Genomic DNA, 15,586 nt, shown 5'->3' on the forward strand with positions numbered 1-15,586 from the left:
CACAAGTAATAGAGTAATATTTATTCTTTCTTATCTAAAATACGTAGCGTGGCACTTATCTAATAATGGAATAATTAAATGCGAAAAATACATAATATACATACTTTGATAATAATGGCAATAAAGTATAGAAATGATGTGGTCGTACCGGTTGAACGTGCTTGAAAAAAAAAAAAAAATCTACTCCTCCAATAGCGTTTCCGCGATTGCACTAATAGCCTTAGGCCTCATAATTTCGTAACGTCTCCTCCTTAGAGATAAGGCCATATTCCTAGCTCTGTGAGTGCGCAAATTTAATGAAAGATCCAGCAGCCAGTCCACGTGAAATCCGCATTACGAAGAGAGTGATATAGATAGATAGTTAGACAGAGGGGCTGTGTGTGAGGGAGAGAGAGAGAGAGAGAGAAAGGGATGTCTCAATATGAGTAGTGAAGACTGGAATTTACGGGACGTCGAGTTTTTATTTTGACACTGCGATTGAACGGAGTTGGCACGATGCCATTATGTTGACGTCTTTATCGGGACTGCGGCGCGTATGGCGTACACGTGTGTACGCTTAGCCTCGATCGTGAAAAAGTATGCACAATCGATAAGTCGCGCGCGTACGTAGATAAAAGCATCGCAAGACTCGTAGGAATAAGGAGGCGGAAGTCCAACGGGCTCGAATTGTCCGGCCTCGGTTATAACGCACGTGTGCCCACTAATGATTATGCGCGTGTGCTGGCTCGTGGGTACGAATGACTCTACGTTTGCGCGCTGGTGCGTGTGCTCGACGATGGCGAATTCCTTCCAATTTCACGACATGGTTAGGCGTTAACGGTCCAGGGAGCCTGCAAGCGAAGTGGTGGGAGCTTTGACGATTGACGCGATTGTTATGCGCGGGGTGGACGGAGGAACGAGGACGGGACTGTCGAGCAAGGCCTCCGTCGTCCAGCTGTATTTGTTTATTTAGCCGTTCGATTATTAAATTATCCTCGTGGTCACCTTGCGCGTCCTTTGATTGATGAAGCGAGTAGGAGGAAATTGGCGTACCATCGCCGCTGGCATTACGAAGCTGGAGCAACAGTTGAAGAAAGCTGGCTCGAATACGGAACACGGCGATGAGGTTAGAGGAGATGCCATTGCGGCTGAGCTCCGACGAGCGGGATTTTGAAATGGATGAGGAAACCGATTATCTTTTGCAGCCGGCGGAAGATAGTATACGCATGATGACGAGCAATAGGAATCGTCACGGACGACTGTCCAAATGCTCCCAATTGCTCAAGCACATCTTGTGTGGGTGAGTGAGTAATGCGCCTGTGGGAGCAAATGTTTTTAAGATCCCCTGGGCCTTACTTTACTTCATTATTTTTGCTTCTTGTCTTTTTAATATTTTAATGGGACCTTTAATCGTTCGATCTCTAAATAGCAGGATTTTTCTCTTTCACGTATTACTCGTATTGTTTGGTTGTTTTTTCCTTTCCTTTCCTCTTTTTTTTTTTTTTTTTTTTTTTTTTTTTTTTTTTAAAGCGTTTGTTGTTGGATAAAGCACATAAGTTATCAGAACGCGATTCCTACACTTCCGCCAAACAAACACATATAGGCTTTTATTATTTTTTGACAAACATATTTTGTTTGTGTGAATCAAAAACCAAATAGGTTTTTAATTTTTAAAATGAAAATATTGCTTTTGCACGATTATACTTGTTAAAATTATAGCGACGGGGGCGGTGGGGCGGGAGGGGGGGGGAGAAAAAAAGTTGAAAACAAAAATATAAACGTACTGATTATAATGGAATCGGATATTATTACTTTGTCAAAGAAAGAGGTTAGATTTATACGGCATCATGCATCCTTGTTTCGTTATTCGATAAGTGCAGAGATATATTGTTCTCTTTTTTTTTTAGTTGTTGAATTGTCCACCAGATGAAGGGCGTTAAATTTGAAAAATACTGTTACAAATGTTGTTACCTAATAAAGATTATATAGGGTTAATAAAGAGAAAAAAATTTGAAGACTTTTAAGTTAATAAAAGAAACTGATTATAAATACTTTTTATAATACATCATACTTATTAATATTTCATAATTTTATAAAGAACATTGTAAAGCAAATCAATTATTTAAAGCTGACTATGGTGTTTATGCATCTAATGTACACATGTTTTTCTTAATATTAAAATAGAAGTCTCAGTTTTAAGCCGTTCAAGTTAAAATTAATTGAAAATCATGTTAATTAATTTGTTTAATCTCAAATAGTAATTGATAAGTATTTATTATATGTTAATTTATTATGTTAAGGATAAAAATTATATTTTAATATTAATAATTTTCTTCGTGCTGCTATAAACTTTTGAGTATTTTCAAGCTGAACTTGAGAGTGCTAATGGAAAACTTACATTCATTCAGTGACTAATACATTCCAAATATTATGATTATATGCTACGAAAGTCTTTTTTTTTATTAAATTAATAAGCAAGATTGTATATTTATCTAGGATTCATCGTTGACGCTTATATAATCGATCGATATGTATAATCATAATTTCAAATTCTCCGAAATTATATCTACGTACGTTGTATCAACATTAATATTATTATCATTATCATTTCTTTTTTTTTTTTTTTCAATACACTCAAATTTCGTCACATTTCGTAAACAAATGGTCTTTTAAAAAAAAAAACATTATAATGGATTAAAAATAAAATATTGGCAGCATTACAGTTTTTTCCCTTTTTTTCTTTTTTATGCGACATCCACCCACCTAAACGTTCTTATGTAATCCGAAAAAATAGTAACTTTAATAATATATATATATATATATATATATATAAATATGATTATACCAAAATAAAACGCGAATTACAATGCGAAGGTTATTATAATGATGCGTCAGTCTATCGAACGGGTCGATATAGTTATTCTTCTATAATTATTGACGGTGTTTTAATTCTATAATCATTAACTAATGTCTCTGTAATCCGCCAGCACGATTTTCAATTCGAACGTGGAGAACGAACGTGTACTACGTGCATTCGATTGCATAAACAAAGATTTCAAATGCATTTTGACGAATGCGTTTGTTTCGCGATGAAATATTGTTAAAAATATCTTTACCTTTATAAAAACAAAAAGAGAGAGAGAGAGAGAGAGAGAGAGAGAGAGAGAGAGAGAGATTATAATATCACAAGCGTAATTAATAATCAAACGAGAAATGTCGCAATCTAAAGTAAAGCAGAGATGTTGCTAATAGGCGAGTAAACAGGCCAATTACTCTGTATACATAATATACAGAGGCGTGTAGTGGGTAGAGGTGCTGCTGTTGCTGATCTTGAAACTTCCTTCTCTATGCTCAGTTGAATATGACATTTCTGACGTCATTTGAGGCAGAACGGTTCAATGCGTGGAAGTGTGCCTATGTACGCACGTATGCGTTTACAGATCCTCAAGTCTGAAACGCCACACGTAAGAGCGCCGCAGCACAATTGTCAATAAGTTTACTGCCTACATCGTTCCCAATTGTGTTTACGTTAATTTTCAATCGGTGCTACGATTAGTGAACATATTCGCGTATCTACGGGGGCCAAAAACGAGCCGTGATAGTGTTGTATTAGCGTGACGGGCGGGTTGTTACGCCCGTCTGAATGTTTGAAATGGAAAATCAGAGCAACATTATTCGCCTGTCGAAGGAGGACATTCCATTGATAAGCAAGCCGCGACATATCAGCTCGTGGACGAGGTGACGTATTAATAAAGAAGGCGTCAGAACCGAACTTTTCTCCCCAGCAGGTTTTTTTTCATGTTCGTGCAGGCCACGCCAGTCTCTGACTCATTCTTCTGCGCTGTTTTACATATCTTGAGCCTCGAGCCTTCACGACTGCCACATCCAGTCTCGCACTCTGTCCAGTCTCGCGTATATTGTTATATATACATATGTAATACAACACAAAAAACACCATAGCAGCTGCACATGATGGAAAGACTGCGACGTTACTACTCGGCCCTCGGTCAATTCTTGCGACGATTGTAATTTTTTTTTTTGACAGATACTTTATTAATTTATCACATTGTCAAAAGTTGTTTAATTACATAGTGATTTGTTTAGGGATCTTTTTGCCTAAGATTCCTTTGTCATATTTTGATGCATGCACTGCGCTCATAAGTAAATCATAAATATTTGTTTCTCAAACGCATTACTTAATGTTTTAGAAGGAAATTGCTTTATTCATAATTGCTCTTAAAAATCAACGTTACAATGTGTTTTAAATTCTTCAACATTACATCACATTCAATTCACCATATTGCTAATTTATATATATGCGCGCGCGCGCGCGTGTGTGTGTGTGTGTGTGTGCGTGCGTGCGTTTGTGTGCGCGCGCGCGTATGCGGAAGTACCTATATATATATCTATATATATATGTATGCATATATTTTATATACTCTACTTAATTATTTGTTTTATGATCAATAGTTGTTTTGAAATGGTACATTATATTGTAGTTTCATTACATTACTATAGCTAATGTAAAACATTGATCTTTCATTCTTAAACAAATTATCAAGTATTCCATTCGATAAACAAAGTTTGCATGTAAACGTGTATATTGTAAATTTAATGCGGATACACGTTATTTATTGTGCTGTCATATCTGTCATTATTACAATGTGCATATTTTTAATTAATGCTATCACTGAAGCTTTTATTATATACTATTAATTACACTATCTTTATACACTTTTATTAATCTATTTTATTATAATTTTGTTGTATAAAGTTAGTTTGCAAATCGTTAACATCAGAAGTTATGTCTGTTGTCTGAAAATTTTAACTTTTAACGTTTGCTATGTGTGCATTATTTACGTGATTTCGTCTTTCAGATGCTGTACATGGATGTGGCGACGATGTTGCAAAGAAAAAGAATTGAGGGCAAGAACTATACAAATTGGTCAGCTAATGTACGAAAAGTTTCCAACAAATGTCATTCGTAACCAAAAATATAGTATTATTACTTTCTTACCAATGGTTTGTACTCTAGCTATTCCATTAAAAATATAATTAAAAAGAATTCTAACAATATTTTATCCTTTATTAATCGCAGGTTCTATTTCAACAATTTAAATTTTTTCTCAATCTCTATTTTTTATTAATGGCCATTTCCCAATTTATACCAGACATTAGAATTGGATATTTATATACATATTGGGGACCATTATGTTTTGTTTTGGCAGTCACACTCTGCAGAGAGGCTGTGGATGATTGTAGAAGATATAAGAGAGATAAAGAAGTTAATGGTCAAAAATATTATAGATTAGTTAAAGGTTTTAATACACCAGAACTGGTACCAAGTTCAAAATTAAGAGTCGGAGATTTAGTAAGTCTTTACTATATTATATATATTATTAAATAATATAATATCATTTCATTATTTGAAGAAGTAGTTTTTTTTTTTTTTTTTTTTTTTTTTTTTAAAAAAATTAAAATTTTTTTTTTTTTTTTTTTTTTTAAGAAAGATTAAGAAAAATTATACACATGCATTATTTTGACAATTCATATTTTCTGTGCTTTAAATTTTTAATTACATAGTTTAAATTTACATAGGTTGTTGTAGAAAAAGGTCAGAGAGTGCCAGCAGATCTTGTTCTTTTGAGAACAACAGAAAAGTCTGGTGCTTGCTTTGTACGAACTGATCAACTGGATGGAGAAACTGATTGGAAACTGCGATTAGCAGTACCAACAACGCAAAAATTAGACGGAGACTCTCAGCTATTTGATATTAAAGCTAGTCTTTATGTAGAAAAGCCACAAAAAGATATTCATAGTTTTATTGGTACATTTACAAGAGTATGTGCCATACTTTTGTTTAAGCTAGTTTAAAAATATCAAAATTATAAAATAAGTTATACGACATTAAACTTTATTTGCAGTATGATGGATATAGCAGTGAAGAAAGTCTTGGGGTTGACAATACATTGTGGGCAAATACAGCAATTGCATCAGGCTCAGCATTAGGAGTTGTTGTTTATACAGGACAGGAAACAAGATCATTAATGAATCATTCGGCACCAAGATCTAAAGTTGGTTTACTCGATGAAGAAATTAATCAATTAACAAAAGTAAATATAAAAAATTTCAACGCTTGAACGCGCGCGCGCGTGTGTGTGTGTGTATGCGCGTGTGTGCGCGTGTATGTGTGTATGCGCGCGCATACGTATGTACGCATATATGCATGTATGTATGTATGCATTTATGTATGTATGCCCTTTTGTACGTATGTATTTATAAAACAATTCATATTAACATATTATTTAGGTTCTGTTTTGTGCTGTTATTGGTTTGGCTTTAGTTATGATGTGTTTGAAAGGATTTAGTGGTCCATGGTATCGCTATATGTTCCGCTTTGTATTACTTTTCTCTTACATAATTCCAATCAGTCTTCGAGTAAACTTAGATATGGGAAAAACGTTTTATGCTTGGTGCATCCAAAGAGATAAAGATATTGCTGGCACAGTTGTAAGAACTACTACAATTCCGGAAGAACTTGGCAGAATATCATATTTATTGAGTGACAAAACTGGTACTTTGACACAAAATAAAATGGTGTTTAAGAAATTGCATTTGGGAACTATCTCTTATGGACAAGATTCTTTTGATGAAGTGTCTTCTGTTTTACAAACTTTTTATACTATTGATTCCGAATCTTCACCGATAAAGGTATCGACTAATACATATTCGGGAAAAGTTAGAAGATCAGAAAACACAAGGATTTACGAAGCGGTACATGCACTAGCTTTATGTCACAATGTTACACCTGTGTACGATGATGTCAAAAATAAAGATCTTAATAGTAAACTCGATACTGATAGTGTTGAAACTGTGGAAACTAATTCTGTTCGAAGGTATATAATTTTATTATTACTTTATTTAGAAAATAATGATCTCAGTTTAGCTTAAACAAACAGACAATTTTAAATTTTCGTACATACGTTATTAAATATAACGTACAATTCTCAATTATATGTTAAACTTTTGACTTTTGTTAATAATAATTATAAATTAAAAATGTAATCGTATTATAACAAAAAGTTAATTTAATGTATAATTTTTCTAAAATTTTAGTCAACCAGAAGGAGATAGTAATTATAATTCAGATCAAGGACTTACGTACCAAGCATCAAGTCCAGATGAAGTAGCCTTAGTTAAATGGACCGAAGAAGTTGGTTTGGCATTAATAAAACGAGATTTAAATACCATGCAACTTAAAGCTCCAAATGGCAAACTTTTAAATTATACGATTCTGCAAATTTTTCCCTTTACTTCCGAAACAAAAAGAATGGGTGTTATCGTTAAAGAAGAATCGACGAATGAAATTACGTTTTATTTGAAAGGCGCTGACGTTGTGATGGCTGGAATTGTACAATACAATGATTGGCTAGAAGAAGAATGCGGAAATATGGCTAGAGAAGGTTTTCGTACACTCGTTGTAGCAAAAAAGAATTTGACTGAAGAGCAGTACTTAGATTTTGAAGCAAGGTAATTTTCATTATTATATTTATGAAAAGCAACACATGATAATACTTTATTATTAAAGCAACAAATTACGCAAGATAAATTATTTCTTACGTTTTAGATACAATGCCGCAAGAATGTGTGTCACTGATCGTGTGTCAAGAGTTACTGCCGTAATTGAGAGTCTTGAACGAGAAATGGAATTACTGTGTGTTACAGGAGTCGAAGACAAATTACAGGATAAAGTTAGATCTACGTTAGAATCTTTAAGAAATGCAGGAATAAAGGTTGAAGACATTTTTAATATTTTTTTTTTTTTTTTTTTTTTTTTATTATATAAAAACATCGAAAATATATGGATTTGTAATAAAATAACAATTGTTGTAGATTTGGATGTTAACCGGAGATAAACTAGAGACCGCAACTTGTATAGCGAAATCTTCGAGACTTGTTTCTCGAACGCAGGGTCTCCATGTATTTAAATCAGTTGTAACAAGAACAGATGCTCATTTAGAATTAAATATATTCCGGAAAAAGCAAGATTGCGCCCTTGTTATAAGTGGTGATTCTCTGGAGGTATGCCTACAGTATTACGAGGATGAATTTTTGGAACTCGCATGTGGTTCACCAGCTGTAGTTTGTTGCCGCTGTTCGCCAACGCAAAAAGCTGAGGTTGTTAGCTTAATACAAAGGCATACCGGCAAAAGGACTGCTGCTGTTGGCGATGGTGGAAACGATGTCTCTATGATTCAGTCTGCTGATGCTGGTAAGTTTTTATAATAATATTCAATAATAATAAGAGTGAAATGAGTATTTCAGGAAGATTTTAATATGAATCTGTCGTTGAAATAGTCTACAATACCAATAAAAATAAAATTACATTTTTATTTAATTTAATATCATATAAATATAAATGTACATATATATGGAACATTAGCTCTTTGTGCGATTTTACTTTTTCTCTGAATTTTTAACTCTAAAAAATTAACTACACGCATTTGGTTATTTTAATACTTGTATATGAAAGAGAAAGACTATTTAATTGAAATTTATTTACATATTTTATTATGATATTTACAAATCGTAAATTAAACCTGGCTTTAAAATTAAATAATTTTAGTGTAATATAAATAAAGAACAAGGTAATAATTTCAATTAATTAAAATTGTCTTAATAGGTATTGGTATTGAAGGTCTTGAAGGTAGACAAGCATCTTTGGCTGCTGATTTTTCAATTCAACAGTTTAGTCATTTGGCAAACTTGCTACTTGTTCATGGTAGACGAAGTTATAAAAGATCCGCCGCTCTGAGTCAATTTGTTATACATCGTGGTCTAATTATTTCAACAATGCAGGCTGTATTTTCCGCTGTATTTTACTTCTCGTCAGTTCCACTCTATCAAGGATTCTTAATGGTTGGGTACGTAGTAAAAGAGATTAGTATATTATTGATATTTGCTTTGTGCCTATACTAACGTTAACTTACATTTTACAGATACGCAACTATATATACCATGTTCCCTGTTTTCTCACTTGTTTTAGACAAAGATGTGTCTGGAAAAATAGCTTTGACTTTTCCAGAGCTTTATAAAGATTTAAGCAAAGGTCGGTCATTGTCGTATAAAACATTTTTCATGTGGGTTTTAATCAGCATTTACCAAGGTAAAAGAATTTTCTTTTATGAATGCTTATATGATATATTATTTATGCAAATCTATTTGAAGTAAATTCAATGTATAAATGTGCATTTGCAGGCGGTGTTATAATGTATGGTGCGTTAATTATGTTTGAAGATGAATTTATTCATATAGTTGCTATAAGCTTTTCAGCTTTAGTTTTAACAGAATTGATTATGGTAGCTTTGACAATTAGAACATGGCATCATATAATGGTTCTTGCAGAAGTTTTCTCTTTGGCCTTATACATGCTATCACTAGTTGTCTTGAAAGATTATTTTGGTAAGTAAACAATTTGAATTATAATTATACGATTTACTTAATAAAGTATAATAAAACGGAAAGGATAATTTTTTTTTTTTTTTATTTGTCTTAGATGCCGAATTTATTAAAACGCCAGATTTCTTATGGAAAGTAGTGGTTATAACTCTCGTATCTTGTATGCCTCTTTACATACTTAAACTGTTGAGGAAAAAGTTTTCTCCGCCAAGTTACACAAAGTTATCATAGAAATTGTCGTCAGTAAATAAAATTCAAATATACATTTTTGCCTTGAATGTAATATTTCCAACAGAAGTTAATCTATTTTAAAAATCACTGATCCGATTAACTTATTGTATAATCGTTTTTAAAATAACATCGTATATCGATGATGTGGCATTTGCTACTAATTTTTTATTATACGAAGCAATTAGTAGCCTCATATCCACAAATTCTATCTAATTTACTTGTACATGGTAAATCTATTCACAACGAGCCAGACATGAGTTGATCAAGAGTTGATATCGGCTCTTGGATATTTGATAAGGAGAGATGACTTGATATTATTTTGCTTCTGTAATCATCAAGAAATTTTGACTTCCCCTCTACGCTTATCCTGACTTCGATTGAGACACGGAAGTGCGTTGCCTTCGGTTCATAGTGCATCTTATTCTGTGTATGTGATTAGATAACATTTGAGACCGGTGTAAATTTGAGCAATTGCATTATTATAAAATATATAATAATATTTTTTTCTAATACAAAAATTTAATATCTTCAGTATTCTATGCAGTTATTTTACACACGAGATTGATGATTTCTCGATTATTTTGCAAGCTTTCATCCATTCTCTTTTTTTTCGATAAATTTTGCTTTTTATACACAATTCAATCATTATTCAATATACATTATTAGCTATTTATAATATTACTTCTAATATATGTGGAAATTATGAAGTGAAGTAAATCATTGTGTGTACAAATGTCGTAGAAAACAGACTGTGATGGCGTAAAAGTGAACATCAATCGCTGTTCCGCTTATGTAAAATATATTAAAATGATTTTTTTAACGAGCATATTTTGTATTTAATATTCTATCATCTAATGATAAATATCTTTCTTAAAAATAACAATATCATAGGGAACCTGCAAGTCTCAAGATAAAGACTACTAGCATTTGGTGTAGTAACTTTTGCAGAATTCTGCACGGCTATTTTCATAGTTTTTAATGTTATCAAATAGTTATTAATAAGATATTTTAGAATATAACTACAGTTTCTCGTAACTAGTCGTCTTTAATCCTATGATTTTATAAGAATAGAAATATGTACTTGCATTTTCCCTATAACATAAAACGAAGTTATAATTAAGAATTCTTTCAAAAATAGACTTACAATATCAATGTTAAATATTAATTTTACAAGTAACGTTCGATTAATGTTATACTTTGTAAAGTTAATGTAAGTTAGCTTTACATCAATTCATAAATAGCTGAACTTAATCTACCAAAGATATCATTTATCGATTAGTATATATTTCTCTTAAATTGCTTAGTTTAAAAAAAAAATTTCTCACATAATGATAAGACCGTTTTCGGAAAAGATATATATCTTTTATTAATTAAAACACATAGCGGACATTGTAATCTTGGTGATTAAAAATAGATACGCTAATTCATATTAAACATGTTTTGTTTAATGTATCATATATTTGTAATTAATTTATGGAGAAATAAAAGGTAATATATTCGTTTATAAGTTTTTAATTATTTTAAAAATATTGTCCTATTTACATATAAAATAAGTGACTCAATAAATTAATTAATTAACGAATTACTACATTTAATTGCTTTGAAATTGTTATTTCTATTTGTTTATGAATTTTATTCACTTCTTCTTGAGAAAGTACTCGTTCCATGTGCCGATAAACAATTTTATAACAATGCGAAGTTCTTTTAGTTTTTGGGTTAACATACGTGTCTATTAAAAGAATTTGCTCAACCTTATCACCCCCAATCTCTCTTACAATATCATAGAAGTCATTTGAAGAATATTCTATGTCTTGAGGCAGCCAAAAACTGATATCGTTAGTACATTGCGGGTGAAGACTAATGGGCTAAAAAACATTTTTCAATTTAATCAATAAATTATTATTGAATTCAAAATTATTAATCAACAAATTTAATATATAATAAAAAATTATTTAGAAAATATATTTAATCGCAAAAATGATTATTTTTTTTATAACAATGAATTATTTAAAACAAAAAATGATACTTAAAAATTTTAATAAAATGCCTTTGGATTTACTTTATATGTAATAGATGAATTAATATTATCTGTTACAAATTGATTTAAAAATCCACTGTCTGTACTCCAAAACAATCTTATATCAGGAATAGAGTATAAGCACATAGCAAGTCTTTCAAGACCAAGACCAAAGGCCCATCCTATCCTATCGACAGCACCAGTTTTATGTAAAATTTCTTGTCGTATTATTCCACAACCAAGTATTTCTAGCCACTTATCATTGAAACAAATTTCGAGTTCCCACGAAGGATGAGTAAAAGGAAAAATCTGATTAACCCATCGATATTTAATGTCTATTATAATAAATATTTAGATCAATCGAAGACTATATTTACAAACATGTTTGGATAATATGAGATAAATATATTAATTTATTAAATTTGTATTACCTTTACCAAATAATGTTTGAACTAAACCAACGAGTGTTTTTTTTAAATCGTATTCCATTATTTTTACTGCTTCTAATGTATGGTATCTTTGTTTATCTATACTTTCATTACTTCCATATTCAAAAATATTGAGTTTGCTTGGATCCCTTACATTTTTAAAAATCTGTTCCATAGTACACAATCGTACCCCATCTACTTGATGAAAAACTGGATAATGTGTACAATCGATTTCATCTCGACGATAAACATCACCAATAATTAAAAAATTATCTAAACCCAATGCTATTAATTCTGCTTGATGAGCTGTCGTATGAGCTCTCAACAAAGTTTCCTGATTTATATAATAACAGTCACTTTTTGCTCTACTGACATGGTCTATTGGAATTAGTAGTGAATCAAAATTTTGTACCGTTGTTACAATAGGATTTATATTATCATAAACACTAAATAAAGGATTTCCTAAACGATTCAAATAGGATTTATAAAAATGATTTATAATTCGTTGTCTGACATACGATAAAGGATGATTTTTTGCAATGTGCAGATTTTGCCCCAAATGAGAAATAATTTTTGGTGTTATATTCGTCCAATTATCAGTTGAATACTTATAATTTAAAAGTTTAATAGTCCTTGGACTTTTATTAATTTCTGGAATATTTGACAAACTTCTATAAAACAGTTTCAAGTTATAATTTTTAATACCTTTTGTAAGACGAAACCTAATGATAATAAAATAAAAGTTTAATACATTGTATTAAAGTTAATTTTATTTAAATAAATTTTTCAATATTAACCAATATATTTTCATTTTTGCAGTTTTACATTCGCATTGAAATCCAAATTTTTTCCCAGAAATGTTGATGTAATATTAAAAGAATTGTACTGGTATCATAATCTATAATTGTAAAGCAATTAATATTTTAAATTCAATACCATATTAGTATTAACAATAAATATTTATACAGTGCTTCTCCTATAAATATCTATAATAATTATTTAAATGTTAACAATTATAGTTCAGTACAGAAATGTATAAAAGAATACAGAAAACGATTTATTATATGCTCTGCAATCACTCAAGTTTCATAACCAAAGTTTGAGTAACCAACATAAACAAAAGAACATGGCGTGTGGTCAGAATTCAATGTTAAAGCTTTATCGAAATTTACTACGAGAAAGTAAAAAGTGGTGTAATTATAATTACAGGTACATGAAAGAAGCTTTCATAAATGTATGCTTAATTAAAATCACGCTATTCATATTTATTTTCAAACATTTTATATTAAAAACTACTAGTTTTTAATTTAACCTATAAAATTGGTCAATTAAAATGAATACATGTTTGGAATTATCGTTTACAGGAAACTACTGTATAATATAATAATGGTTATAATAATTAACAAGATTACATTTTTTTTTTTTTGTTTTTTTAGAGAATTTGCTTTACGAAAAATTCGACATGAATTTCGAAAAAACAAAATTATAGAAGATCCAACAAAAATTCAAGATTGTTATGTAAAAGGATTGCAATCTTTAGAAACGATAAAAAGACAAGTAATAATTGGAAATTTATACAAAACAAATAAATTAGTGATCGAAATGGACAAAGCATAATTTAAACGCAAAACAAAACAAAATGAAAATCGAAGCAATAAAAATAAAAAATTTAATTTTATGTATTTATATAAGGTAAAATTAAAAAATTTGTAAATAAAATTGTAAAATAGAAGAATTTTTTTAATTTATTAAATAAAAACTTTAATTGTAATAAGTTACTTAAAATTTTAATATATTTTTATTTATATATGTATATATATATATATATGCATATAATGTAGGATATTAAAATATTTTTTGTTATTCTCTTTTGAATTTATGGTTTCTTTTCATGTTTATAGATATATTCTTTGGTTGGTATTACAAAAGGAACTAGAATCATCTGCTATCTCTCTTTTATTACGTACCTGACCGTACTCTCTTATTCTATTTGCCTATTAACTTGACAGATATATATTCCAAAATTATTAAAATGACGCTCACCACTTGAATTTAATTTAAATTACGTAAATTTCGCATAACTATTGTTAATATTTATTTATAAGTATGGCAACCAGAAACTTGACAGAAGCTTTTATTATTATGCGAAATAATGCCTTACAAACTAAGCACTTATATGCAGAGCAGGTAAATTTATCAATAAATACGTTAATATTTATATTCACTGATATAACTGTTTATTTATTAAGAGTAATATTAACTTTTATCAAAACATATTTCTACTTATAGGATATGTCAGATAGAATGGCCCTTGTAGATTCTGAAAATATAGGCTCGGATGATGTAGAATTAACAGGGATAAATCTTAGTAATACGGCCCCACCACCTTGGATCGATGCCTTAGAAGAAACTCAGTATATTTTAAGTCGCTTGAAAAATAAAGTAGATAATTTAATAGAATTACAATCAAAACAACTTACGAGGCCTACCTTAGACGACAATTGTCAAGTAATTAACAAGTTCAAAAATTTTCTTGTAGTTAAACATTGTGTAGCTTTATATGTCATTTTAAAGTAGCATTTGTATTTTTATTTAGGAAGGGCGTAAATGGAACAGTTAACTCGTGAGATAGGTAAATCCTTTTCTAGTGGATTCCGGCAAGTGCAAATAATTAGATCAGCTGTCAAAAATGAAAAGAAACAAGCCGAAAAACAACTCGCAATTAATGCAGTTTTGGCTCTTTCATCCGCATTACAAGATTTGGGATTACGATATCGTTCGGCGCAACAAAATTATTTGCAAAGTAATACTTTAAATAATCACTATTTCTTACATTCTACTTTAGTCGTTACTTATTTTTCTTATCCATGTTATGTGCAAAAAATAGCATCTAGATTTAACTTTTTATTTTAGAGATTAATTCAAGAGAGGAGAGAAATAGACTTTTTTTCAACGACGAGCCATTTGATATGATGAATAAATCATCGGACTATTGGATAAATGATTCAACAAATAACGAACCTGACGCTAGTTCGTGGCAAACTCAACAGTGCCAAGATTCTGTTCTTCTTCAAATAGACGATGCTGAAAAAAACGTAAGGATAGCTATGGAAAGAGAACAAGAAGTAGAACATATTGTTCAAAGCATATCAGAGCTTCATAATGTGTTTAAGGTAACTATATTGACCATTACTTACAATAGTATAAGAGTCGGACAATTATATTTCGAAAATTTTTAAATATTGAAAATAGGAACTTGCATGTATGGTCCAGGATCAAGGAACAGTCTTAGACCGAATTGATTATAATATGGAACAGACACAAGTTCAAGTACACGAGGGCTGTCAACAGTTGAAAAAAGCAGAATCGTACAAAAAAAGTAATCGTAAACTGTATTGCATTTTAATATTAGTGGGATCGGTTATTTCATTAATATTTTTTTATACATTATTTTTATCTTAGGCACCAATGA

The 15,586-nt window shown here is 30.6% G+C and overlaps 4 protein-coding genes across 7 annotated transcripts; 3 read left to right on the forward strand and 1 right to left on the reverse strand.

The window, feature by feature from the left end:
* The first annotated feature begins 417 nt into the window (after positions 1–417).
* On the forward strand, positions 418–9,970 carry LOC105364001 (probable phospholipid-transporting ATPase IIB). Of its 4 annotated transcripts, XM_011501835.1 has the most exons (14): positions 3,216–3,717; positions 3,790–4,004; positions 4,857–5,001; positions 5,078–5,350; positions 5,578–5,820; positions 5,904–6,092; positions 6,289–6,875; positions 7,096–7,509; positions 7,607–7,772; positions 7,873–8,251; positions 8,663–8,903; positions 8,979–9,145; positions 9,238–9,441; positions 9,536–9,970. In XM_011501835.1, the coding sequence occupies exons 2-14, from the start codon at positions 3,949–3,951 to the stop codon at positions 9,667–9,669; spliced, it is 3,198 nt and encodes a 1,065-aa protein (XP_011500137.1). In that variant the 5' UTR covers positions 3,216–3,717; positions 3,790–3,948; the 3' UTR covers positions 9,670–9,970. The 4 variants fall into 4 exon arrangements, with proteins under 4 accessions (XP_011500134.1, XP_011500137.1, XP_011500136.1 ...); XM_011501832.1 differs by lacking the exons at positions 3,216–3,717; positions 3,790–4,004 and adding an exon at positions 418–1,279; XM_011501834.1 differs by having other exon boundaries at positions 3,216–4,004.
* Positions 9,971–11,243: 1,273 nt separating this feature from the next.
* PheRS-m (Phenylalanyl-tRNA synthetase, mitochondrial) lies at positions 11,244–12,925 on the reverse strand. Its single transcript, XM_011501977.1, has 4 exons — positions 12,912–12,925; positions 12,118–12,836; positions 11,729–12,021; positions 11,244–11,534 (listed from the first exon to the last, which is right to left on the reverse strand). Exons 1-4 carry the CDS (start codon positions 12,923–12,925, stop codon positions 11,244–11,246), a joined length of 1,317 nt encoding a protein of 438 aa, XP_011500279.1.
* A 233-nt stretch (positions 12,926–13,158) lies between these two features.
* bcn92 (LYR motif-containing protein bcn92) lies at positions 13,159–13,746 on the forward strand. Its single transcript, XM_011501836.1, has 2 exons — positions 13,159–13,323; positions 13,551–13,746. Exons 1-2 carry the CDS (start codon positions 13,241–13,243, stop codon positions 13,729–13,731), a joined length of 264 nt encoding a protein of 87 aa, XP_011500138.1. The 5' UTR covers positions 13,159–13,240; the 3' UTR covers positions 13,732–13,746.
* A 448-nt stretch (positions 13,747–14,194) lies between these two features.
* Syx16 (syntaxin 16) lies at positions 14,195–15,576 on the forward strand. The gene is given in 5 exon segments (XM_011501978.1): positions 14,195–14,301; positions 14,404–14,633; positions 14,715–14,917; positions 15,028–15,287; positions 15,367–15,576. Coding segments are annotated over 5 exon segments (984 nt in total). The 5' UTR covers positions 14,195–14,220.
* Positions 15,577–15,586: the final 10 nt, after the last annotated feature.

Source organism: Ceratosolen solmsi, unplaced genomic scaffold (assembly GCF_000503995.2).
Source record: "Ceratosolen solmsi marchali unplaced genomic scaffold, CerSol_1.0 scaffold23, whole genome shotgun sequence".
NCBI classification, from domain to species: Eukaryota; Metazoa; Arthropoda; class Insecta; order Hymenoptera; family Agaonidae; genus Ceratosolen; species Ceratosolen solmsi.